Here is a 26,178-nt window from a genome sequence, read left to right as displayed (position 1 = left end):
GCACTGAATTTGACTATACTGTTTTCTACTATATCTTATAGATCTCTCCTCATAGATGCAGATATTCAAAGATCAGGACTGGGGCGCCTGGGTGGCTCAGTCATTAAGTGTCTGCCTTCAGCTCAGGTCATGATCCCAGGGTCCTGGGATCGAGCCCCACATCGGGCTCCCTGCTCGGCCGGGAGCCTGCTTCTCCCTCTCCCATTCCGCCTGCTCGTGTTCCCTCTCTAGCTGTCTCTCTCTCTCTCTGTCAAATAAATAAAATAAAATCTTTAAAAAAAAAAAAAGATCAGGACTAATATTATTCCCAATACAATTTTATGGTTAAAACTTTATAATAATTTAGGGACGCCTGGGTGGCTCAGTCGGTTAAGCGGCCGCCTTCGGCCCAGGTCATGATCCCAGGGTCCTGGGATCGAGTCCCACATTGGGCTCCTTGCTCAGCAGGGAACCTGCTTCTCCCTCTCTCTCCCTCTGCTTGTGCTCTGTCAAATAAATAAAAATAAAATCTTTAAAAAAAAAAAACTTTATAAAAATTTAAACAATTTAAACATTAAGTATGCTCTGATAAATAATTTTTTGTTTGTTTTTACTGAAGAGCCCTAATCTCTCAGAAAATATAACCTTTAACCCCAAGGCTTGTGTTGACTCCAAAGCAAGTAAAACATGTTTCTTTCTCTTAAGTACATAGTTGTAAAATATGTCTATTATAGGAAGTAGTGTTAATTCATAAAGTATTTTAGTTACTTGTAAAATTCATTATTTTCTTCTTCTCTTTCCTTATTCCCCCCAAATATCAGTATGTATATATTTGTGGAGATACATATGTATATATATCTCTTTTGTGAAAGCTATGGTGGTGGAAAAGTCATGTCTTTTATTTCTGTAGCTGCTTGTGCTAAAGAGGCTTCTCTAATAGATTTATAGCCATACACAATGCAAATCCCCTTTCTTCCAGAAGCCCCAAGTTTAGCTCACCAGTATCTCACAGCTGCAAGACCTTCCTAACTCGTATGCCTGCTTTCGTTCTTGCCCCATTCTCCATCTGTTGCTTTCAAAATACGTATCAAATCATATCACACACACCCACACACACGCTTTAAGGCACTCCAGTAGCTTCCTATTATACCTAGACTAAAGCCCAAACTGCTTACTTTAATCCCTAAGTCACTTCTGACCCCACTTCTGCCTCCCTCTCTGAGCTCATCTTCTCCCTCTCCGACACATGCTCTTCTCAATGTTCCCTGGACACAAAACTCATTCCCATCACATGGTCTTCGCACTGATGCTACCAGGTCTTTACCTGACTGGTTCCTTCTAGTCACTCGAGTCTCATCTTCAGTGTCGATCCCCTGACACACCTTCCTTGACCTGTTTCTGAACTGCTCCCCACACCCATAAGCCAGTTTTATTTTCTTAGCTTTTATCACTATCTGATCTTTATGTATACTGCCTGTCTCTCTTCTTTAGAGTGTAAATGCCATGTGGGCAGGACATGTTCTTGTTCACTATTTTGTATCCCCAATGTCTAGAACACATGCCTGGCACATGGTAGGCATTCCGTAAATTTTACTGAATGAGCAAATGAATGAATGAACTTGTGGACACTAGTTTTCTCATAGGAGAGTTGCAAGATTTAGAGCTAATATATAAAAAGTATTTGCCAAGGTAAGCTTTCTCTCTTTTTTTTTTTTTTTAAGATTTTATTTATTTATTTGACACACAGAGAGAGCACAAGTAGGCAGAGGGAGAGGGAGAAGCAGGCTCTCCGCTGAGCAGGGAGCCCGATATGGGGCTTGATTCCAGGACCCTGGGATCATGACCTGAGCCAAAGGCAGCCGCTTAACCAACTCAGCCACCCAGGTGCCCCAAGGTAAGCTTTCAATAGCTGTTAGCTCCTTGAGGGCTAAGAACTTGCTTTATTTCCTGTTTGAGAGAAACAGTATTTATTGAGGGAAGATTGCCTCAAGGATGAACAATCCATCCATTTTTCTAGATTCATTCATTCATTCCACCGTGTTTATTATTAAGAACTTGCCATGTGTTCGAGACATTATGGATGCAACAGTGAACAAAAGAAACCGAAAAAAAAAAAGTCCTGGAGTTTACATTCCAGTACAGTGAGGTACACACCAACCTCAGTAAGTAAATGTTAGAGTATGTTAGAAAGTGGTAAGGGCTCTATGGAGAAAAAGGAAGGAAGGGAGAGAGGGAGTGGCCGGGCAGGTGGTTGCAATTTTAAATAAGATGACCAAGAATAGTCCTGCTGAGCAAAACCTTGAAGGAGGTAAGGAAACCATGTGGGTATCTGAATGGAGGGCCTGGTAAGGGGAAGGAAAAAAGTGAGGTGAGAGCTTGCCTGGCGCTGGAGTAACCACAAGGAGGTCAGCAGACTTGGAGAGTGTAAGTGAAGGGCACGGCAGAACACGTGGGCCAGGAAGACCGTGTTAAGAACTTTGGGTTTTATTCTGGGTGAGCTGGAAATACCTTGGAGGATTTGAACAGAGAAGCAACCTGGGACAATTTATATCAGGCCTGCTGTGGGTAGCAGATTGAGTGTCTGCAGGGGAAAGGGCGATGTTGGAAGCAGGTAGAACATTTAGAGGCTCTTGCAATAACTCAGACACAACACAAAGGCTGCTCGGACAAAGGTGGTAGAGGTGAAGATGGGGAAAAGAAATAAGATTCGGGATACGTTTCAAGGTAGAGTCAACAGGATTTACTGACAGATGGTAGTGTGGAGGGGAGGGAGAGCCAAGAGAAAGGACAATTGGAAACCAAGCCCACTGAAGAAACATAATAGGATTGTTTAGCAGAATGGAAGGCCATTTTGATGTATGAGGTCATGAATTTTATTTATTTATTTTTTTAAAGATTTTTTTTTTTTAAAGATTTTATTTATTTATTTGACAGAGAGAGAGCACAAGTAGGCAGAGTGGTAGACAGAGGGAGAAGGAGAAGCAGGCTCCCCACTGAGCAGGGAGCCCGATGCAGGGCTCGATCCCAGGACCCTGGGATCATGACCCGAGCTGAAGGCAGATGCTTAACGACTGAGCCACCCAGGTGCCCCTAAAGATTCTATTTGACAGAGAGAGAGAGAGAGTGCACAAGCAGGGAGAGGGGAAGGGCGAGGGAGAAGTAGGCTCCCCGCTGAGCGGGGAGACCGATCCCAGGACCCTGGGATCATGACCTGAGTCAAAGGCAGTTGCTTAACCAACTGAGCCACCCAGATGCCCCTGAGGTCATGAATTTAAAATGAAACCAGTCAGCCTGGTTAGGGGTTTCTCCAACAGCATCTAGCTGCTCCAGTATAGGCAAAGAACAGATAGACAGTAGAATTTATTCAGAATTTGAGTTTTTCAAGGCAAGTGTGTCTGAGTGAGAGAGAGCAAGGGAGTTGTATTATGTCGATGGATCATGGGATGCAGTCGGGTCAAGGTGGGAAGTGAAGCTCAGAGCGGGCTTACATTGACAATGGAGGTACTTTAGTAAATAAGCTGGGAGAAAAGATTTAAAATTGAGATTTCAGATGTAGTTCAATTTCTGGTAATGACACGGTGGTGAGGAAGACAGAAATAAAGTCTTCGGAGGTAAGGAGGTCAAAGAACCAGAGAGGCTGGAATGTTGAAGTCATCCAGAGTAAGGACAGAGTTCTGAAGGAGTGAACACTTGGAAATCTGGGAAGAGTGGCATGCTCAGAGAGCGTGGAAGCTCCTCGCCCTTTCCGCATTGCCCTAAGCATCTCTTCCATCTGAGTGATATCCTTTCATAACAAACCAATGACCTAGTAAGTAAAATGTTTTTCTGAGTTCTGTGGGCTGCTCTAGCAAATGAATCAAACCCAAGGAGGAGTCATTGGAACCTCCAATCTATAGCCAGCAGTCAAAAGCACAGGCGACAACCTGGACTTGTGACTGGTGTCTGAAGGGGAAGAGAGCAGTCTTGTAGGATTGAGCCATTCACCTCTGGGAGTGGAGGCTATCTCCAGGTAGAGTGTCAGAATTGAGTTGAATTATAGAACACCCAACTGGTATCAGAGAATTTTTGGTTGGTGGGGCTCCTCCCCAGTTTAGGAATTAGGTGCTCAGAACCTTTTAGCAGGTTTTCTCCAAACCTTATATCCCTGACTCATTCTGTACAGCAGTCTAGATCCACCTTGATGCTTTGTTTCTATGGAGCCCGGTTAGTAGGGTGAGTGAGCTGGACCCAATGTTCTTGGTTCTACAGAAACACACATTACAGTGAACACATTAAGAATGGGATTATAGCATGGAGGACAAACTTTTCATCCTTCATTCCCCAAAATTATTGAAAATTGATGGGAGGATTCAGGATTGGTAAAATAGCCATAATATAATTGTGTTTTTTAATATCTGAATATTATAAGGGAAAGACTAACCCAAGGCTTGCCAGAAGTTTTTTTGTGATTGAAAGATGATTCAATGAGCCATCTGTCCAGGAAAGGAACCAAGCCTGAGATTCTGGGAGCATCCAGTGGGTTAAGGATGTGTTCAAAGAAGAGGAAGTTACCTAGGGAGGAGATAGTCAAGGTGGAAGGGTACAGCTAAATGAAAGCACTGTGGTCAAAATAAAGACAAGCTTAACCATTCTGAGAATCCCACAGGAGTTGTAGGTTTAGGTTATAATGGCAAGCAGAATTATTCTGTATTGATGGGGTGGGGCGTTCCATGGAGGAGGAAGTGGGAAGCACCATGAACCCAAGACAAAACAGCTTGTTGTGGTAGTGATTAGGGAGGGTGAAGGATGGGAGACAGGTAAGAAACTGACAGCTATTCAGTAGTGGTAGCATCAACAATATGTAAACATGGTCTCCCAGGTGGGATTTCTCTTAAGAACCACTCCAAGAATGCAGAGAGAATGATCTCCTTGGGAGTGGACCTGACACAGAGAATCCAAGTCCAAATCTCTTTCCTCAAATAAGCAGACTCGCTTATCTCCTATTTCCTACCACAAAGGGAGTGAGAGACGGCCCCTCAAAGCCAGCCAGGCAGATTTTTTTTCTCTAAAGGGACTTAAGCCACTGTCCATCTCCTTGTAGAAAAGTACATGTTTTCCCACAGATCATGAAACAACTAATTGATCTCTAGGGAATTCCTTTCTCCCGGTATCCTCAAGCCTAATTGTAAGATCTCCTTAGATCTGTGCGATCATCCTGAGATTCTAAAAATAAACTAAGGGGTGCCTGGGTAGCTCAGCTGGTTAAGCAGCTGACTCTTGGTTTTGGCTCAGGTCATGATCGGGTTGTGGGATCAACCCCATGCCAGGCTCCACACTTGGCGGGGAGTCTGCCTGGGATTCTCTCTCCCTCCCACTCTGCCTCTTCCCTCACACACGCTGTCTCTCTCTCTCAAGTAAGTAAATAAATAAAATCTTAAAAAAAAAACCTGGCTACTTACAGATATATGCAGTGCAGCACTTTTACGTGAGACTACTGAGATATCAAATAAGGTAACTGCCAATCTCTATTATAAGCCAAATTTACTTTAGAAAATTTTCCTATTATTAAAACACAAACATGCCATCAACAACTAAATTCCTCAAAGCCATTTGCTTCCACCCCCCATCTGAATTCACAGAGATCCCATTTCAAGGAATGCATGTGACACAGCACAGGCCAAGAGTAGACAGGTTCCCTTGTCACTAGAAGATAACACCAATCTGGGGGCCCTTGTATGAAGACTACCTTATCTCTCCCAGCCACCTTTGGGTAGCAGAGAAGTGAGACAGCTCTAGCTCCTGAAGGAGCTCAGGCTAAGCCTTTGCCCACACAGCCCTAGTAAATATTTATTAACACACAAGATGATTTGCCCTATGTTCACATGTTCCAGGCTAATGACATTATTTGAACTTGATGAATCTTCAAGGTACTCTAATCCTATCCTCTTCTGCAGAAAGGATGGTACGGAAACCTTTCTGGAGGGCAACTGGGCACAATTTGCATTAAGAACTTAAAATTGTAGGGGTGCCTAGGTGACTTAGTCGGTTTAGCGTCCGACTCGATTTTGGCTCACGTCATGATCTCAGGGTTGTGAGATCGGGCTCCACATTGGGCATAGGTTCTCTCCCTCAGCCCTTTCCTGCCCCCCCCCCCCAAATAACTTAAAATTGTAATCCCACTTCCAGTAATTTACTCTAAGGAAATAAACAAAAATGCCATGAGAGATGCATAAAGATGTTCACTGTAATATGTATAATTGTGAAAAAAGGGCACATAAAATGTTGAATATGGAAATGGTATTACCTATATAAGGTATTATACAACTATTCATAATTACATTTCAAATAATATTTAATGGTACAAAGAAATGTTTAAGATAAGTAAAATGCAGGATTGAAACTATATACAGTATTGCCTCAATTTTGAAAAAAAAATTATATAATACATTTATACATACAAAAAAGGACTAGAAGGAAACAACTGATGTACATGGAGGAATTAAAATTGACTTTTTCTTCTTTATGTTTTTATATGACTTCCAAAATTTTGTGTTTTATGTATGGAATAATCTCTTTAGAGAACCAGAGTCTAAGAGAACCAATACTTGAAATACCCATCATGGCGCAGCCACCAAGCTAAGAATTTTACCAATTATCCAACCTCCAGAGCAACCAGGAGAGGTAGGTCTTGCAGTCCCTGTTTTACAGATGAGGAACAGAGGCTCCACTATGTAGGCGTGGGAGCTCTTTGCCCAGGGTGCCCTGGATTCGAGCCCAGGACAAGCCCATGTTTCCTGCTGCCCCACATGCCTCCCCTGCTGCAGCTCCTGGTGGGCCCACGGGAGGCTTACAGTGAAGGTCACTGACAAAACAGAGCTGTGCACAGCTTGCCCAAGAGCAAGGCCTTACTTTCTAAACTCTTCCTATCTTCTTCTGAAAGTAGAAACCACCTTCTTTATTGCAAGGCTCCATTCTGAAGCAGCTTTTACCCCTGTGCCCAGCTCCACTTGCCCATGCCCTCTCTCAGAGCCTGTGGTATCTGCTGTCCTGCTTATTGGTTTGGCATGGCATCAGGCTGTGAGCAGAAGGACAGGGCAGAGCTGCACACCCCCACCCCTTCCACCAGCTGGCTCCTTGGTCTCTGCCCTGGATACTAAAACAAACAGGCTGTGTGCTCTGGTTCCCTACTCAACCCAAGGGGGTGGGGGTTGGGGAGAGCAGCAAATATCCCAGCTATGTGAACAATCAGGAATATCTGGCAGCACATTTGATCTTTTATAACTTTATTTCAGCCAAATAGTCAGGGCCTCCAGGCAGCCGGGAGGCCATTGTACCCCTAAGTCTAATGCTCAGCTGGTTCCAGGTATGGCCTTGGTGAGGGGTGCCCAATCCCCTAGATGGTTCTGTTCCAGAGAAGTCTCCAGTAACACTAATTGCAAACTCTCATGGAGGCAGGGGGGAGTTTCTCTCCACTGTTCCAAGGTTCTTCACTGCTTCCTGTTCTCTCCCAGAGGCAAAGAGAGGAAGTCTCTTTGATGGGGTCATGGCAAGTCAATGACATTCGGGATTGGAACGTGCTGTCTGGATCACCACTTTATCCTCCAGCAACACAATTCCTGACTAAAACAACAACAACCTAACTACCTAGGTTCTTTTATCTGGGAAGAGGGAGAAGGGGACATGGGGAATGGCAGGCACACAGCCCCAGTAACCTGGCCCTTTTGGATTCAGACCATATCTCTTTCTGCACCCACATAAGAGGACTGCATGTTCAAAAGAGGTGGAGAAATACTGAGTTAAAGTTAAGCAGATTAAATTACTGCAAGACTTCTGGGGGAACCTTTAATGTGCTCGTGTATACCGTGCAGGGGGTGTAATGGAAAGTGTTTCTTAAACATAGTCAACCATGAAACTAATGAGTCCGTAGGCACTGAGACTCCAATGAACATACTTTGAGAAGTACTGCTCCAGGGTGAGCCCATAGGGATCCTGTGAAGATAGAAAAGTAAGGCCGAAAACAAACCTCCTCTCCAGCCATCAGTCAGTCTTTAACACTGCATTGCTGGACCAACCAAAGGTATCATTCTGCATTCTCCTCTCTGGACTTCAGCAATGGTTTATGGTATTTTTCCACTTGCTGGTCAAAGCCCCTAGAAGAGAACTGTGCCTGGAAAAAGTTCACTGGAGTCAAAAGGTATTTTAATGCCAGGCCCCTGAACTCAGGAGCCAGGAGAGGGGCAGCCTTGCTGCTGCGAGACAGGAGAGACTCCTGGGCCAGCCAGGTGCTCTGGTTCCCTGTGGCTGCTGAACCATTGCGGTCTCCCCTGGGTCCCAAGTGGGGCCCTACACCAACTTCCTCCCTAGTTTCTAGAGAAAGAAATTCCTCATCTGTAGACTGTAAGTGCACTGAAAAACTCAAGGGGGCAGCCCGTACAGTCACCATCTTCTGGGACTCAGAGATAGGGACTGCCCCATCCCATTCTTTGTAGAAGAGGTCTGGGGACAACTGTTTCTTGATCTGCAAAGGATGGTGGGAAGCCTGCTTCTCAAGGTCCCCAGAAAGGTTCTCATTCTTGGCCTTCTTTGAGTCCCTGGCAGCTGGAGATTGATCAGCAGTGTCCTGAGAGGAGTCAAACATGACACCCTGGGTTCTTGGCCTCTTTAGCCTCCTTTCTAACAGCCAGAGAAAGCTTGGTTTCCTTGAGGAGGAATTCATATATTGCTGCACAGAGTCTGGGATCAGGGGCACAGAGAGCCTGGGGCTCAGGCTGTCCTGAAAGTAGTCCCTACAGGGCTGCCGACTGACAATGGGCACCACTTGGCAAGGCTTCAGTGCTGCAACAAAGGTCCGGAGCTCCGAGTAGGAAGAATGATCAGAGTAAGGGATGACGTGGATGTCGGGGTGGGAGCGGTGGATCTTCCGGCTCGTGGGAAGGATAGCGATGGTAGGATGGGTCTGGTTCCAGTGTAGCATGGAAGAATGGCAGATCTCCATATGGTCCACCGCATGGATGCGGCCAGCCTTCTCTTCCACGGTGAACACATCCGCCAGGCCCAGCAGCTGCACCAACTCCAGGCGCCGAGGGCTCAATACCACCCAGGTCTGAAACTCCAAGGCCAGCTGCTCCAGCAGTGACTCTTTTCCCAGGCTATAGAGTCCTGAATCATGTTCAACGGAATGGGAAAAGCAAGCGATGAAAGACAGGAGATACTGGGGAATCCTAATACATCAACCAAATGTTTAACAAAAATACACAAATGAGGCAACTGGGGAGTGTATCAGGGAGGAGGTGGCATTTGAGCTGAAATACATGGAGGTTGGGGGTGGGCTTAACACCGAATCCACCCACTCATTCGGTTCAACAAAGGAAAGCATCTACCAGGTGTTAGGCACTGTGAAAATAAGCACAAGCCTCAGTCTTCAAGGAGTGCAGTCTACATGGGGACCCAGAAGCAACGTCAGAGACATGCACACAGTATTATGAGGGCACAGAAAAGTATCTACCGGTTGACAGAGTTAGGGAAACTTCCCTAAAATTGGCAACTGAGTTGTCATAAAAGATAAAGGACGGGTCTGAGTTTACCTGGCAAGGGAAGGGATGGTTCGGTGTTTAGACTAAAGTGCAAAAAAGGAACTAGTAAGAAATGACACAGAAGAGGTAAGGGTCGTATTATACAGGGCCCGTATATACTGCTAAGGAGTTTGAACTTAATTCTGTAAGTGAAGGGGAGCCATTAAAGAGTGCAGCAGGAAAATGGCTCACTTTAATCACAGGAATAATATGATCAGAGGAGGGCTTTAGAAGAAAAAAATAGCAGGAGTGTTACTGGATCACCTGGATGAGGAGATGCTGAAATCAGAAGTACCAGTTAGAAGGTCCCAAAATGAGGGCGCCTGGGTGGCTCAGTTGGTTAAGCATCTGACTCTTGATCAGCTCAGGTCATGACCTCAGGGTTCTGAGATCAAGACCCACATTGGGCTTCATGCTCAACATGGAGTCTGCTTGAGAGTCTCTCTCTCCCTCTGCCCTTCCCCTTACTCATGTGTGCTCACCCCCCCCTCAATAAAATTAAAAAAAAAAAAAAAGGCCCCCAAATGTTCTATACTATTGTGGAGTCGCTAGAACAAATATACAGTTGGTTTCTCAATGTGTCTGATTTTAAGCACAGCATTCACTTGATTATCTACATTCTGATAAATTCCATTCACTCAGGGACGCCTGGGTGGCTCAGTCGGTTAAGTGTCTGCCGTTGGCTCAGGTCGTGATCCCAGGGTCCTGGGATTGAGCCCCGCATCGGGCTCCTTGCTCAGCAGGGAGCCTGCTTCTCCCTCTGCCTGCCACTCCCCCTGCTTGTGCTCACTCTCTCTGACAAATAAAGAAATAAAATCTTAAAAAAAAAAATTTCATTCACTCAGATAACATATTTATTGAGTGCCTCCTCAGGCATTAATCTAAGCATTTGGGATATATCCACAAGTAAAACAAAGAGCCCTGCCATTGTGGAACTTATTATATTCATTCTAGCAGGAGTAGACAGATAATAAAAACCAAATACAACAATATGTAAATTGTGGAATACATTATAAGATGATGAATGCAATATTGGCCCTCTCCTATTTAAAAACCTTCAATAGCTTTTTGTCCAAATGTAACCATTTGGATCAAGTTACGTTTAAGGACTACATTTAGGACCAAGTTCAAGCTTACAAGCAAGCACTTCAGCCGCTCCTACCGTTACAGCCTCCTCACCCACTGTGTGCCTGTCATACTGCCACTTCTCTGTTCCACAAGCAAGACTCCTTCCTACCTCCATCCATGCTCTCAAGTAGTCCGAGTGTTTGGCAGGAGACGTGAAGAACAGACAAATAATAAGCAATAGCATATTAAAATATGGATAGAATATACTGGAAGGTGATAAACGCTATTAAAGAATGAAAAAGTTGAGTTGGTATAGGGGATCAGGAGTTGGGAATGTCGGAGTAGAGACGGTGGGAAGATTGCAATTTTTTAAAAAAGATTTATTTAGAGAGAGCGTGCACGGGGGTGAGGGGAGTGCTGCGCGACTGGGAGGGGCAGAGGGAGAGAGAGAATCTTAAGCAGACTGGGAGCTTAGCATGGAGCCCTAGGCAGGGCTTGATCTCACGACGCTGAGATCAAGACCTGAGCCAAAACCAAGAGTCGGTGATTGGGGAGCTTAACGGACTGAGCCACCCAAGCACCCCAGGAAGACTGCAATTTTAAATAAGGTTTCATACAGAAAGGGGGATCTACAAAGACCTGAAAGATATGAGAAACCCCCCAAAACCCAAGATTCACTAGCTATGGGTAAAAGAAAAAGAAAAGGAAACCACTTACCAATCTTTATGTTATGTTGTGGGTGCTTTCGAATGAGCTCAACAATCTGGCGGGCAGCTTCTTGTCGGGAAGGAAGAACCCAGGCTGGGTTGCAATTGGTGTTGTCTAGGTATAAGGTATGGATCTGTTTCCCCAGTTTCAGGGCTGGCTCCTTTAACATGGATGGTGTATACCGAAAGTCACCTAGAAGAAGAAGGGGGGGGGGCGGGCAGAGAGTCTGAGACAAAAGTATGAAACACAAGCTTCTCCCGGCTTCCAATAGCTGATGGAAATTTGCTTACCAGCCTGTGGAAAAACTAAACAGGAAGTCTGGCACTAACATAGTATAGCTTCTTTTTGGAAAGGTCTCCGTTCTGCTTCTGTTTTTATTATTCTTAATAAGGTTTGAAACCTTAAAGAGTGGGAAATCAGTTGAGAAAGGGTCACTGTGGTCATGTGGGATGGAGCTAGGAGGCCTCCAGACTTCTGAGTTAAGGCTGCTCAAGAAAAGTAGTATCTAGGCTGGGAAGGTGGGAGCGAACCCTTGGAAGGCCCACCTGTATAGAGAATGGTTCCAAAGTATCCTTCAAAGAGAAACATGACAGAGCCAGGGCAGTGATTGGCATCCATGAGGGTTACAGTCATGGTCTCTCGCCCAATTTCATCTAGAGGCAGGACATGGCTCTCACCAACCTCCAAGGCCCGGATCCACTCCTTAGGTACCTGAGGAAAAAGTTGGTCATTCTAGTGAACACAGAATCTCCTCCTTGGTACTACCCTGGATCAGGAACTAACCCTTTACAGGAATCAGGGGAAGCAGACGACATCCTAAGCCACCCTGGAGCAGAAGGTATAATGGAGAGTCCCCTCAAATCCTCCCTTCTTCCTCCCACTCTCCCCTCCCACCCTTTGTACAATTTAAATTAAGAGTCTAAAAACAGTCTAGCCAAGCAATTCTCAAACATTCCTGATAATAATCCCTTGGGGGCACCCGTTAAAAAAACTTCCAACCAGATTTCCAGGACCTGCACCAGCTAGATCTACTGGGGGGTTGCGGGGGGAGGGGGTGGCGGTGGCCGCTGGAGAATGTGTCACCCAGCACATTAGGTGGATTCTTAACGACACTAGGGAAACACTGGCCTAGTTTATCTGAAAAGGTAGCTACAGTTTCCTTGGCTGGACTGAAAAGATCTCCCCAACTTATAGCTGAAACTTCCCAAGTGGGCCAGCCAAGAAGCCACACTCCCATTCTGGGCTAAAGACGCATTTCTGGGTTCGAACAACTCCCGCTTTTGTAAAAATCAGTCCTCCTGGCCCCTACTCTAGAGTCCGAGGCTGTGACAGATCGGAAATCCCACCCAATGCTCGACCCAGCTCTCGGAGGACTTCGGCCCCCTCGTACCTGTAGGTGACGATGCACGAGGTAAGCGGTGATTGGGGAGCAGTAGAGGGGCCGGGCCCAGGTGCTAGACAAACCCACGGTGTGGTCCGAGTGCATGTGGGACAAAAAGAAGAGCCGCGCGGGACCAGCCCGGCGCAGGCTCCAGAAGTCCACAGCGATGGGCGTATGGGGGATCAGGGCCCCATTCATGGTGGCGGGGCTGGAGAGTCACCAGCTGGATCTTCATGGGCACAGAGCTCCCGCGCGAGGCTCCCGCAACCGCGCCCTGAAGAGAAGTCACCCTGGGGCAACGCGGCCAGAAACCCTGACGGGAAGCCAGGCCAGTAGAGGAGTAAGTCCCTAGCGTGGGCAGAAAGAAGGAAGTGGCCGTACTCTTGGCAGTCCTGGGGGGAATCGCAAACCGCGGAAGACGCTCGATTGAGCGCCACTCCTACCCGCGCGCGGGAGCCGGGCTGAGGCCGGGCACTCAAAGCGCGCGCTGCTGGGCGGAGACAGGCCGAAGCAGCGGATTTCCGATGGCCCGCCGCGCCTCCACCAGAGGGAGCCGCGCAGCTGCGCCTGGAGGGGAGAGGTGGGGGGAAGGGCGCCCTAAGGTCGGCGTCCGGGCGACGCTCGGCGCTCTCTGCGAGAAGGTGAGTGGCAGCTGCTGTGCGCGGTCGGCCCCGAGGAGGCGGGACTTCCGCAGAAAGCTTGATTGGGCCTATCCGGGCCCGCAACCGCGCGGAGGCGCACGAAGGGCTGGAACTGGCGAGGGAGGGGTCGGTGGACCTTCGGCGGCGGGGCTGGAAATGGGGCGAGGGGCCTCGAGGTAGCCGGAGCGGTCTCAGGCGGAGCGAGCCGGCCTGCAGGTCTCAGGAAGGAACCACAGAGCCTCGTTTGGGGCTCGCCGGGGCGCGGAGGGGGTTGGTGTGAGTGTGCTGGGGCCTGGCGAGGCTGGGGAGAGATCACGCCTTTGGTCTCTTCGCTGACTGACATTTGCTTTACCCAGGTTCGCACGTCAGGGCTAGGAGGAGCCCGCGAGTTACCTAGGGGTGTGTGGGGCTGCCCCGCGGCCGTTGAAGATGCCGTACCTTGGTTCGGAGGACGTGGTGAAGGAGCTGAAGAAAGCTCTGTGTAACCCTCACGTTCAGGCGGATAGGCTGCGCTACCGGAATGTCATCCAGCGAGTGATTAGGTATCAGCTACCGCCCGAACTCCCCGCCGCAGCCCCCATCCGGGCCCTCTACCCGTGGCTGCTCGGAAAGAGTGAATGAACTCAGGGCAGGGTATGATTTGGCCTTCCTGCTTCTCTGGATGGCCGCCGCAGCCTCCCCTGAGGCACTTGCTTGACTTGGTTTACTCAGCAGGGTGGTTACACCCATGTCTTGAACTTAACACTGCTGATTCCCACATCTATAGTCTAGTACAGAAAGCCTTTTGTATCTTCAAACCCACATATCCTCTTGCCTGCTGGGCATCCCCACCTGGACATTTCTTCAAAGACATGCAAAATAGCACCTGCATCCTTCCCCTCTCCCCAAACCTGCTCTTCCGCTTATGTTTGGGTTGAGGAATGTCACCATCCAGCTGACCAAGGGAGGGAGTCAATCTTGATGACGCCTGATTTTCACTTCTCAAGTCAGATGGTATGGATATATAGTTCTAAATATCCATCCTCTTTTTTTTTAAGAAAACGTCTATGTATTTCTATTTTGTTGGCACCGCTGTTCTGGTTTTATTACCAAAGCAATTGGCAGTGGCTTACTAGTAGGTCAGACCTTGCCTCTTCATTTCAGTCAGAAGTTTCCTAACATGAATTTAAATGTATAACTCTTGGCTGCAGTTGTGGATAACAAACGTTAGTATGCACAAAAGTCCCTTGGGGTGCTTTAAAAAAAAAAAAAGTGTAAAATTTTCATCCAATCCAGTAATGCTGCTTTCGGGAGGGTGGGATGGAACCCAGCAATATGCATTTTAAACAGATATCCCATCCGATTCCTGTAGGAGACCACAGTTTGAGAAACAATGATCTACAGAATGAAGTCCAAACTTCTTACCATAGCACCCAAAGAACACCCTGCTAACACAACTACTTGCATACTCTCAAAAGAATGTAGCATTCTTGCTGATGTCTACATGCCTCATAGCATGTGTTACCTACCTAACTACACCTGCCTGGAAAATTCCAGCTCATTCAACTAAAGTATTACTTTCTCTTTGGAAACGTTTTATGATTTCTTGGCAGTATTAGACTTCTGGGTCCCCATTGCACCTTGTCTGTTACTTCTTTTTTTTTTTTAAAGATTTATTAATTATTTGAGAGAGAGTGGGGAGAGAGGGAGAGAGAGAATCTCAAGCAGACCTCATGCTTAGCGCAGAGCCAATACGGAGCTTGAACTCACAACCCTGAGATCATGACCTGAGCTGAAACCAAGAGTCAGACGCTTAACCTACTGAGCTACCCAGGTGCCTCAACTTTGTCTGTTACTTCTGTTTTAACACTTACCTATTTTAATACTTACGTATTGTACTGTAATTAGTGGTGTTTTTGTCTTGCTCCTTAGTAATACTTTGAGTTCCTAAAGATCTGAGACCATGCCTTCTTCAAGATTATGTCCCCAGAGGGGCACCTGGGTGGCTCAGTCGGTTAATTGTCTGCCTTTGGCTCAGGGCATGATCTCAGGGTCCTGGGATTGAGTCCCTGCATCAGGCTTCCTGCTCTGCGGGGAGCCTGCTTCTCCCTCTGCCTGCCGCTCCCCCTGCCTGTGCATGTTCTCTCTCTCTCTCTGATAAATAACATAAAAAAAAAGAATCTTAAAAAAAAAAAAGATTGCGTCCCCAGAGCATATCCCTGGAATGTAGAAGCTGAATTAGACTGGAATGTTCCAGGAATTCAATAAGTGTTTGTTGAATGAATAGAAAAACGTTTACATAGGCCCATGGTGTGAAGTATTGTGCAGTATAATAGACAAGGTGGACTTGGTTGCTTCCTTCACAATCTAGTTGGATCACCAGGATATGTATAGGTAAAATGCCTCTCATTGTAGGCTGGGGATTATGTATTTTACTTCTCCTGCTATGTGTGTTGGTTTCAGGCACATGACTCAGGGCTTGGACATGTCTGGTGTTTTCATGGAAATGGTGAAGGCCAGTGCCACCGTAGATATTGTTCAGAAGAAGTTGGTTTATCTGTACATGTGTACATACGCCCCCCTGAAACCAGATCTGGCTCTCTTGGCCATTAATACATTGTGCAAAGACTGTTCGGATCCCAATCCAATGGTTCGAGGGCTGGCGTTACGGAGCATGTGTAGCCTCAGGTGAGTACCCTCTTCCCTGACTGTTTATCAGTGGCTGAGGTATTTAGGAGACCATGGGGCAGGTCTTCAATGGTGAGGTTCTTAATACTAGGGAAAATGCAGTTGTAACCTGAACTCAGGTTTTCAGCCATTGCTTAGGCTTAAAAAACTGTCATATGGTTACATTAAAGGGAGTTTTCCATCCTCACTCTTGCTGAAATAGTTTTTGGTTTTGGTTAATGATTTGTAAACAATCATGTAGATATATGTTTTTGCCACCCCTGGAGTATTATTCCAAATGAAAAGTCAAGTATGACTTTTTAAGTGTGGCAGTGGCTTTCCCTAATTCTTTATGATGTGATAGATGTACATTCAAACATCTACTGAACTTTCTGTTAAGTGAATAGGGGCTGAATTATGTCAAAACTAGTATTTCAGGATCTGGCTGACTCCAGGATGTGTTGCTTAGGATGCCTGGTGTACAGGAATATATCCAACAGCCTATTCTCAATGGTCTGCGAGATAAAGCTTCATATGTCAGAAGGGTGGCAGTCCTTGGTTGTGCCAAGATGCATAATCTTCATGGAGACTCTGAAGTGGGTAAGTTTCAGTATAATCCGTCATCAGTATTTATTTGTGCCTCGGTTATATGTATGACTTTGTAAAAGATGACATGACTTTGGTAGGAAATAGTAATGTGGCCCTACTTCTGTACTTGTCGCTTTAAGTAGAAAGGCTGGTTTGGTATTTTTTGAGATCAGAGAAGCCTTTTCTTTGGGGCCCAGATGAGATCCATCACATTAGCTACTTAGAACAGTCTGGAGATGGCAATTTTTTGCCTTTCACTTTATTATTGCCTTTGTTATTTTTGTAGCAGAGAAGTTCAGCTTTGTCTGCCTGGAGCTAGTACTCAGCTCTATTCCTGAGATTCTGAAGCTGTTCTTTATCTGAGATCTTCGTGCTCTTTTATAGACGGTGCTCTGGTAAATGAATTATACAGTTTGCTACGTGACCAGGATCCAATTGTGGTTGTGAACTGCCTGAGGTCTCTAGAGGAAATTCTGAAACAGGAAGGAGGTGTTGTCATCAACAAGCCCATTGCCCACCATCTCTTAAATCGGTTTGGATGCCTCGGTGCTCTTTTTGTTATGATGAGATCTGCATCCTAGTGGGATCTTGACATGTTGAATTAAGGAGACGTCTTGAACAACTTCTGTAGAGTAGTAAAGTTAACCATAACTGTTAACCTCCTCATATTTCATTGAGAGGATTTCTTTTATTTGTCTTAGTTTCTTTTGGTGATATAGAGAGATGGCAGAAATATCCTGTGGAAATAGGTTCTGCCCTCCTCTACAATCATTATGTCCCCCAAACTGAGCGATTTATCCTGTCTTAAACTGTAAAGAATCTGGATCTAGGTATAGTGATCATGGTCCTTGGCCTTAGATGATGAGAATTTGTAGTGTAAACTCATCTCGGAATTTAAAGCCTATTTTGTGTAAACTTTAAATAGTACATGAAAAGAGTGATTCTATTACGGCATAGCCTGTTTTCAAGAATTCTCCTTGTTATGATGAACAGATGACTGGTGACATGGCTTTTGCATGCAGAAGGTCCTAATTTGGTTGCTAAAATAACACTTTTCTTTTCTTTTTTGGTTAGAATGCCAAAACTGGACCAATGGGGCCAGGCTGAAGTATTGAACTTTCTGCTACGCTATCAACCCCGCAGTGAGGAGGAGCTGTTTGACATTCTCAATCTGTTAGATAGCTTTCTCAAGAGCAGTAGCCCCGGTGTGGTGATGGGAGCCACGAAACTCTTTCTGATCTTGGCAAAAAAATTCCCCCATGTACAAACTGATGTGCTTGTGCAAGTCAAGGGCCCTTTGCTGGCTGCCTGTTCTTCAGAGAGCCGCGAGCTCTGTTTTGCTGCCCTATGTCATGTGCGTCAGATCTTGCATAGTTTGCCCGGTCACTTTAGCAGCCACTACAAAAAGTTTTTTTGCTCCTACTCGGAGCCCCACTACATCAAGCTGCAGAAGGTGGAGGTGCTATGCGAGCTGGTGAACGATGAGAACGTACAGCAGGTGCTAGAGGAGCTCCGAGGGTACTGTACTGACGTGTCAGCCGACTTTGCCCAGGCTGCCATCTTTGCCATAGGTAGGGGTCTGCTGCTTTTCCTTTTGGAGACCTTCGACTAACCAGAAAGCCTTGGAATCATAGCAAACAAAAGGGAATGAATCTTGCATCAGAGACCAATTACCAGGCACCAAAGAACGGGGTCAGTGGCCACAGACAGGAGTGGGGAGGGAGGTGTTTTGGTTTTTTTTTGTCAACACTGGTGTTACCGTATCTTCTAGGATAGAGAATACACGTAACTCAAACTAGAGTACTCAAAATTTATATGGCCTTTTTTTGGCTACTATCCAGAATGCTTTCCCATATATGATCTTAGCACAGTCTTTGGAGGCAGTCTGGAAAAGTGGACAAGTGTTATCGCCTCATTTTAGAGATGAAGAAACTCAGAAAGAAAAAGGTTATTAAATGGCCAAAAGGTCATGTAGTTCCTGACCCAGGGTCAGAACCCGGCTTTCTAGACTCAAAGTCCTGTGACAGTTGACCACTTGTTTATTGAGCTTCTGCTATGAGCTATGTATTGTGCCAAGTACAGACCAAGACAGAATAAATACTAAATCTTCCAGGCTTTTTCGTATTACTCTGTCTGGAATTCAAAAGGCCAGAGTGACTCACCAAATGAAAGCAGCCAGGGAGTAATGTTTTGTTGGAGGGCTTCAAGTGGAAGAGGAGAAGGAGCCTTTATATTAGAATAAAGAGTGATTATTTTCAGGGTCAGGAAGAGCGAACAAAGGGGAGCAGTGCTCCTGCGGTCAGGTGTCCCTGCAGGGACGCTGCTGTGAGGTGCTCTGCAGCCAGTGGCCTCGAGGCCTCATATCTGGCTGCCACATACAGACCTTTGTTACTGAAAGTTTTCCACCTTGTTCAATGGAAAGCTCACTCTTACCAAACTTAGGAAACTTAAATTGTTATTTCATCAAGCAAGGGGTGATTTTTTTTTTTTTTTTAAGGTATCCCTGGTCCTCTTTGTCTTTGGCTGGTGGGAAGTTTTTATAAAATGAGGTGCTAGGATTTGACTTACCACTTTTTTCTGCTTTCTCTTCCTCTGTAGGTGGTATTGCCAGGACCTACACAGATCAGTGTGTGCAGATTCTAACAGAGTTGCTGGGGCTTCGGCAAGAGCACATTACCACAGGTAATGGCTGCCTATCCTTCGAGCATTTTTATTTATTTATTTATTTTTATTTTTATTTTTTATTTTTTGTCAATTGCCACCCCTATAGCTGTTGCTCAAAAAATATTTGTTGTTGATTAATAGAGGTTTAAACTTTTCTTTGCATCCTCATCTGTTGCCATCAGAGAAGCATAGGATCTATAGATCTAACAGGTAGAGGGTCTTCTGGTTGCCGTAAGTCTGCAAGGCTGTTCTGTAGATAACGAGGACTACCAGAATGCCAGTGCTTGTTAACTCCCCACCTTTGCCCTCTTTTTGCTTTATGGCAGCAGTGGCTTCCAGGGCTGGGACTAGGGCGAGGCAAGCAAGGTGCCCAAGATGCAAAAATTTAAAGAGGCATTCACTCTCAGGTTCATGCAGGTGCTAACCCTGCATGTCTTAGATTTTACACCCACAGCACCTCGTTTGCCCTACCCTAGTCCCAGCAGTGGGGGCTCCATTTATACTGTCTTCAGAATATCAGTCAACAATAACATGATCTCACATTTGCTTTACATTTTACCATGTGCTTTTGCGTATATGAGCTCATTTGTCCTCATAGCCAATCCAATATGAGCAACATCCATTTAAGAAATTATTGCCCATGTCAGACATTTCTCAGATAATCATGGACCACCCCTCTAACACCCGTTTTACAGAAATTCACGTAGCAATCTAGTCTGAATATGTGACTTCTCTTAAGATTCCTTCCTGTGTGGAGCCTCTAATCCTGTGCTCTTGTATCCTGAGCTGTGTTGTAGTGGTGGTGCAGACTTTCCGAGACCTGGTTTGGTTGTGTCCTCAGTGTACGGAAGCTGTGTGTCAGGCCCTGCCCGGCTGTGAGGAGAACATTCAAGACAGCGAGGTAGATGGCAATTCTCCTTTACCTCCAGGCAGAGGGAAATGCTTGGGACCCTGCACTGTGAAATGGAATCTAATTTTTCTCTACCCGGTGTCTGAATGTGGAAATTCTTAGAATTGATTGCCACCTCAGATTCTCTTTTGGGTGTAGTTAGGATAGAAGTGATAAAAACATGAGATTTATCTATGATTTTTATTACAAATGCTTTGATATCATTGTTTTCTTGAACAGTTTTGAGCCAGAGATTTAGACCATGGAGTTTTTAGCTGGAATGAGAATCAAATTTTTGCATATTTGGGCTTCACTGCAGGCCCACCAACTTAAATATGCAGGAGTGGTAGACCTAGACACATAGATTTTTAAGAAGCTTCACAGATGACTCCGATTTGCACTCTAGGTTAATTACCACTTTCATGAAGTGGTTTAGAGGAGTCTTTCAGTCACTTCCACTGACACATTAAACCCCAGACTGGGGCAGAGGCCCCCAAACTGAGGAAGCCTTATTTCTTAACCAACACAGGCTCTGGGAGTCTTGAGTCTCCTTTGGAGTAGTAACATTTTATTCCTGTTTGTTGTACAGAGTGGAGCCAGGGTGTGGGGGATTGATAACAATGCCAACTGAAGTAAATAAAAGATTCTATCTTTCCTGCTGACGTTGGGGGGAAGCAAAACCTGCCACTGTGTTTGGGACAGCCAAATATTGAGCACCTGCTCTTACTCCTTCATTCCCCAGGGGAAACAGGCGCTTATTTGGCTCCTTGGCGTCCATGGGGAGAGAATCCCCAATGCTCCCTATGTGTTGGAAGACTTTGTGGAGAATGTGAAATCAGAGACCTTCCCAGCTGTGAAGATGGAGCTACTCACTGCACTGCTGCGCCTTTTCCTCTCCCGGCCTGCCGAGTGCCAGGACATGCTGGGGCGTCTGTTACATTACTGCATAGGTAGGTTCTTCAGAAGGAAATTGTACTTGCCCTGTCAGATAGTAACATTCTGAGAGCTGACACTGTTTGGTGAGTCGTCTCGGGGACCCAAGAAGACAATGTTAACGTTTCCTCCCTCCTTCCTTTTTTTTTTTTTCCCCCTGTTGCGGTTGGCACAGGGTAGAAAGAGTGTTTTTGGTTTTGTTTGTAATTAACTCAGTCTTTGTCTTACCACAGAGGAAGAAAAGGATATGGCAGTACGAGACCGGGGTCTCTTCTATTATCGACTTCTCTTAGCTGGCATTGATGAAGTGAAGAGGATCCTGTGTAGCCCTAAATCTGACCCTTCTCTCGGACTTTTGGAGGATCAGGCAGAAAGACCTGTGAATAGTTGGGCCTCAGACTTCAACACGCTGGTTCCAGTCTATGGCAAAGCCCGCTGGGCAACCATCTCTAAATACCAGTGGGCAGAGCGTCGGGGCCCGGAGCTTCCTAACACTGCATCCTTTGCCACTCCAGGTAAAAATAGTCCTTACTTTATGTCTTGTCATGAAAAATCTTTACCTTTTGCAACGACTGGTAGAAAATAGAGTCCCTAGCTATGTCTCAGACTATTGCCTGAATTTGAAGTCTACATGAGCAAGAAAGAAGTTCCTCATTGGCTATTTCAATCATTTATCCAAGGATAAAAGGCACATTGTATACTTATGGAAATCTAGTTAAAATCATAGTTCGGGGGCATCTGGGTGTCTCAGTCGGTTCGGCTCAGGTCACGATCCCAGTGTCCTGGGATCGAGTCCCTACATCGGGCTCCCTGCTTAGCAGGGAGTCTGCTTCTCCCTCTGCTGCTCCCCTTGCTCACATACTCTCTCTCTCTCAAATAAATAAAATCTTTTTTAAAAAAACCATAATTGGTATAGATTAAGAAGATTTCTTACACAAGCTTTCTAACTCTTTTAGGTCCCCTGATTCCTGAAGAGAGCAAGGAGACAGTACAGGAACTTCCTGATTCTGAAGCCCTCATGCTAGTCCCCAGTTGCCAGCTGACTGCTGAGTATTTTGAGAAAACTTGGTTTAGCCTGAAAGTTGCTCATCAGCAAGTGTTCCCTTGGCGGGGAGCCGTCCATCCTGACACCCTCCAGATGGCCCTGCAGGTAGTGAACATCCAGACCATCGCAATGAGCAGGGCGGGGGCTCACCTGTGGAAAGCCTACCTCGGTGCTCAGGATGACACTGGCTGCCTGTTCCTAACAGAACTGCTCTTGGAGCCCGAGAGCTCAGAAATGCAGATCTCTGTGAAACAAAATGAGCCGAGGACTGAGACCTTGAATAGTTTTATTTCCGTATTAGAAACTGTGCTTGGAACAATTGGAGACATAAAATCATAACAGATTCTTGCTGCCTGTGCTAAGTGAGATGAGTAGCTATCAGAGTTCCTAGTTTTTCTTATTAGAATTCGCTTGTAAGTCCAGATACTATCAAATGCAAAGGAGAATGGACAGTCTCAGAATCAGGATTCTTACGTTTTTGTCCAAAGACTATTGACGTATTCTTCTCATACCTATAGGTGAATGACCCCATTTTTCCAGGTGATGTTGAAAATGTTAATGTTGGTAAGGGGATGGGGAGGGGGTGAGGATAGGATTTGGATTCTTTTCTAATCCGTTTTAGGGATTGTTTTACTAATTAAAGATGCCTGATGTTTATGGAAACTGATGAAGTCATCATTTGTGGGGGTCATCTTTTCTTCCCTGTATTACTGCAATGAATTCCTCACTGGTCTCCTCTATCTAATCATGCTTTTCAAGGCCAGAGTCCAAAGTCCGTTAGTGCGGTATCAGAAGTAACTCTTCAGTTCCTGTCTCACCTCTCGCCTAAACACCCTGTTCTTGCATAAGCAAACCACTTGGCATTCCTTGAATGCACAAGGCTCTCTCTCACCTCTGTGCTTTGCTCCTGCTTTTATTTCTTGGCTAGAACATTTCCTCACCCTCATATCTCCTTTCTTTAGGTAACATCTAGTCCTTGTCTTTCAGCATTCTGCTCAGTCAGGAGCTCTTGCAGGAAGTTTTCTGTGACCCTTGATGCTTTCATTATGGGTCCTGTTCAGGCTGTCACGGCCTCCAGTGCATGTGTCTAGCAGTACTGTTGTAATTGTTTTCTTTCACTCTTCCTTGCTTTCAATTTTATTCATACCTGCCCACATTATATACATTAACTGAGGCAACTTATGGCAAGAGCAGATGTAATAAAATGGTTTAAAGTATATATAGTAAAGTATAAATAACCAGAGGATCCACAACAGGGAAAATGGAAATACCACCTCAGACCAGCTTGGTTGGGGATGGGGAAGTACACAAATGTTCAGGCTTAAGGGCCTACATAATTGGTACAGTTGAGCCTCAAATTTAGCTAAGTGATTTGGCAGTCAGGGTGAAGAGAAATAGGTGTATAGATGTCATCAGAGAGGAAGAAGCCTTCCAATATTAATTTCTAAAAGAAATTTACAGGTAGTTTCACATAGGTGACACAGAGGGATACATACAAGATTCTTAGGGGAAGTTAGTAACGGATTTCTCATGACTTAATGGTGTTCTTCAATGAAAGCAGAGAGCATAACTTTAACATGGAGCTTAGGGAGGGCATTTCTTCAAGGACTTAACACAATTCAAATATCATCTAGCTTAATTCAAGGACTTCGTCACGTAGATATGTAAATGGACTGCATACCTTTAAAAATTTTTTTCATCCATCATTTCTCTCAACTAGGCTCTTAATAGGAGTAGATAACAGACAGTATTGAATTTTCTGGCAAGGGCCTGGATTTTGTGAATTGATCTCCCCCTGGACAACTTCTAAGGACGATGATGTTCTTTCCTTCCATCTCCACAGTCTGCCACATAGTGATGACTCAATAAATATTTACCAAATGAGTGGCTGTCAGTAATTAGATTCTGATGGTGTTTTGGGGTTGATGTTTGAAGTGTGTATTTTGCTATATTGTATCAACCAAACAATAGTGGAAGTCCACCTAGACTAGGGTTTCTCAAAAGTGGCATTACTGACATTTGGGGCCAGATAATTCTTTGTTGTGGAGGGTTTTCCTGTGCACTGTAGGATGATTATTAGCAGCATCTTTGACCTGTACCCACTAGATGCCAATAGAACCCCCAGTCATAATAAAAATGTCTCCAGACATTGCCAAAGGTGCCTTGGTGGGACAGAATCGCTCCTCATTGAGAATGAGCTAGATCATGGGTCCCCAGGGATTACATGTAGAGAGATCAAAACAGCTTCAGAATTGCTTTTTCCATAGTTTGACTTGTTTGGTTAAACCATGAATGTTTAATTAGGTGCTAAAAGAAATAAAATGGAAGTGTAAAGTGCTGCCAATTTATAGTGTTATAAGGGAACAGGATAGAAATGGTAAAGATTAAGTAAACTGATGGACTTTTTTTAAAAATTAAAGACTATAATTGAAATGTTGACCTAAAGAAAATTAGGTATGGCTCAATAATTGAATAAATGTTACTAAAATGATCCTAGCTATTGGAGCTTTAAAAAGATTAAGTCCTACTTGGTTGCTTCTCTGTAATATATGGGGCATAGCAGAATACGAAACTGTTGCTTTTGAAAAGTATACTTTTAAAATGATCTCAAAGGGCACCTGGGTGGCTCAGTTGGTTAAGCAACTGCCTTCGGCTCAGGTCATGATCCTGGAGTCCCGGGATCGAGTCCCACATCAGGCTCCCTGCTGAGCAGGGAGTCTGCTTCTCCCTCTGACCCTCTTCCCTCTCATGCTCTCTCTCTCATTCTCTCTCTCTCAAATAAATAAATAAAATCTAAAAAAATAAAATGATCTCAAGGAAGAAATGATTTCTCTTAACTGTAGCCTGATTTTGCTAATTTATAAGCAAAATGACTAAAGCTTAAGTATACCATGAAGTTAATTATATTTCTTCTCCCTAAGAGGTCTCTCTAGCCTTGGCAGACATATGGTTTGATGATGTGATATAAGTAGGTGCATATTTTTAAAAATCCTTCAGAATAGTTGATATTGTGCTTTTAGAAAAATGGTTTTCTAATGTCTGTCTTGTTGGGAAATAGTATGTATTTCACATGTAATGGGTGACCACTGATGACCATGGCGCTTTAGAACATTGCAGAGGCAATCATTTATGTAGTTCCTGACCATAATCTTATTGCCATGGACTAGTGGCTATTAAATGGCTCCATTTCCCCCACCCCCCTTTTTGAGTGGGAGTTCTGTTACCATTATTCTATCCCTTTCTCATATATTGGGTGTTTGGGGGAGAGGAGGCAAAGAACTTATTTTCTCAGTTATAGATTTACACATTGAGAGGAGCTGTACCCAGGATCCTCATTCACAGGCAGACCTGGTGCAGATGACAAGACCCTAGACTTTGAGCCAATGATAAAAGGTGATGAGGCTTTTGAGAGAGGGATGTAAATTGTTGTGGCCAGAGCAGGAAAAGAAGCAAGTGATGGTGGAAGCATTGTGGCCTCATTTTTCAGCAATAACTGGGAGACAGAACTTGAACTGCAAGAATGAGGGGTATGTGAGCTGTGGGAGAAGGGATGGGATGGTTCGGGAAGACGCTATAATGAAGCCTCAAGAAGAAATACACAAAGGAGGAAACTACCCTACATTGTCCAGGAGAAGGTATACTCCGTTTCCTTAGCCTTACAACATTGATTCTACAAGATAATGCAGAGGATAAGATAATGCAAAGATTAGATTCCAAAGCAGGAAAGAATATCCCATGGAAAAAAGACAGTCTCTTCAACAAATGGTGTTGAGAAAATTGGACAGCCACCTGCAGAAGAATGAAACAGGACCATTTCCTTACACCACACACAAAAATAGAATAGATGAAAGACCTAAATGTGAGAAAGGAATCCATCAAAATCTTTGAGGAGAACACAGGCAGCAACCTCTTCGACCTCAGCCGCAGCAACTTCTTCCTAGAAACATCGCGAAAGGCAAGGGAAGCAAGGGCAAAAATGAACTATTGGGACTTCCTCAAGATAAAAAACTTTTGCACAGCCAAGGAAACAGCCAACAAAGCCAAAAGACAACCGGCAGAATGGGAAAAGATATTTGCAAATGACG

At 45.0% G+C, this 26,178-nt stretch overlaps 2 protein-coding genes and 1 long non-coding RNA gene across 5 annotated transcripts in view; 2 read left to right on the top strand and 1 right to left on the bottom strand.

Annotated features, from left to right (window-relative positions):
- Positions 1 to 1,807, top strand: part of LOC145720868 (uncharacterized) — a 10,274-nt gene extending 8,467 nt beyond the window's left edge. Inside the window, exon 4 of one of the 2 annotated variants that reach the window (XR_014144107.1) lies at positions 1,727 to 1,807. This is a non-coding gene — a long non-coding RNA (uncharacterized LOC145720868). Of the gene's footprint in view, positions 1 to 41; positions 147 to 1,726 lie in introns of those variants that run through there. The other variant, XR_014144106.1, reaches the window with a different exon arrangement.
- Positions 1,808 to 6,182: 4,375 nt separating this feature from the next.
- DCLRE1B (DNA cross-link repair 1B) lies at positions 6,183 to 13,182 on the bottom strand. The gene is made up of 4 exons (XM_006728485.3): positions 12,697 to 13,182; positions 11,852 to 12,017; positions 11,316 to 11,498; positions 6,183 to 9,117 (listed from the first exon to the last, which is right to left on the bottom strand). Exons 1-4 carry the CDS (start codon positions 12,883 to 12,885, stop codon positions 8,039 to 8,041), a joined length of 1,617 nt encoding a protein of 538 aa, XP_006728548.1. The 5' UTR covers positions 12,886 to 13,182; the 3' UTR covers positions 6,183 to 8,038.
- A 158-nt stretch (positions 13,183 to 13,340) lies between these two features.
- Positions 13,341 to 22,756, top strand: AP4B1 (adaptor related protein complex 4 subunit beta 1). 2 transcript variants are annotated; one of them, XM_006728461.3, is made up of 11 exons: positions 13,341 to 13,544; positions 13,685 to 13,870; positions 15,771 to 15,995; positions 16,444 to 16,574; positions 16,947 to 17,094; positions 17,637 to 18,133; positions 19,161 to 19,244; positions 20,024 to 20,127; positions 20,858 to 21,065; positions 21,282 to 21,563; positions 22,005 to 22,756. In XM_006728461.3, exons 2-11 carry the CDS (start codon positions 13,758 to 13,760, stop codon positions 22,430 to 22,432), a joined length of 2,220 nt encoding a protein of 739 aa, XP_006728524.2. In that variant the 5' UTR covers positions 13,341 to 13,544; positions 13,685 to 13,757; the 3' UTR covers positions 22,433 to 22,756. The 2 variants fall into 2 exon arrangements, with proteins under 2 accessions (XP_006728524.2, XP_030872706.2); XM_031016846.2 differs by lacking the exons at positions 13,341 to 13,544; positions 13,685 to 13,870 and adding an exon at positions 13,950 to 14,321.
- The last annotated feature ends 3,422 nt before the right edge of the window (positions 22,757 to 26,178 follow it).

This window comes from Leptonychotes weddellii, chromosome 4, assembly GCF_054177405.1.
Source record: "Leptonychotes weddellii isolate Sample4059 chromosome 4, ASM5417740v2, whole genome shotgun sequence".
Taxonomy (NCBI): Eukaryota; Metazoa; Chordata; class Mammalia; order Carnivora; family Phocidae; genus Leptonychotes; species Leptonychotes weddellii.
The sequence above is the reverse complement of the archived record's forward strand: the minus strand, read 5'-3'. Positions and strand labels throughout refer to the sequence as shown.

What these genes read in the sequence shown, in the direction of transcription:
- AP4B1 (XM_006728461.3), top strand. Translation starts at nt 13,758, where the DNA reads ATGCCGTACCTTGGTTCGGAGGACGTGGTGAAGGAGCTGAAGAAAGCT. An exon ending in GCAAGAGCACATTACCACAG is followed by an intron (nt 19,245 to 20,023) that starts GTAATGGCTGCC and finishes GCTGTGTTGTAG; the next exon opens with TGGTGGTGCAGACTTTCCGA. An exon ending in TGCATCCTTTGCCACTCCAG is followed by an intron (nt 21,564 to 22,004) that starts GTAAAAATAGTC and finishes TAACTCTTTTAG; the next exon opens with GTCCCCTGATTCCTGAAGAG.
- DCLRE1B (XM_006728485.3), bottom strand. Translation starts at nt 12,885, where the DNA reads ATGAATGGGGCCCTGATCCCCCATACGCCCATCGCTGTGGACTTCTGG. An exon ending in TGGAACCATTCTCTATACAG is followed by an intron (nt 11,499 to 11,851) that starts GTGGGCCTTCCA and finishes TTCTTCTTCTAG; the next exon opens with GTGACTTTCGGTATACACCA. An exon ending in ACAACATAACATAAAGATTG is followed by an intron (nt 9,118 to 11,315) that starts GTAAGTGGTTTC and finishes AACATGATTCAG; the next exon opens with GACTCTATAGCCTGGGAAAA.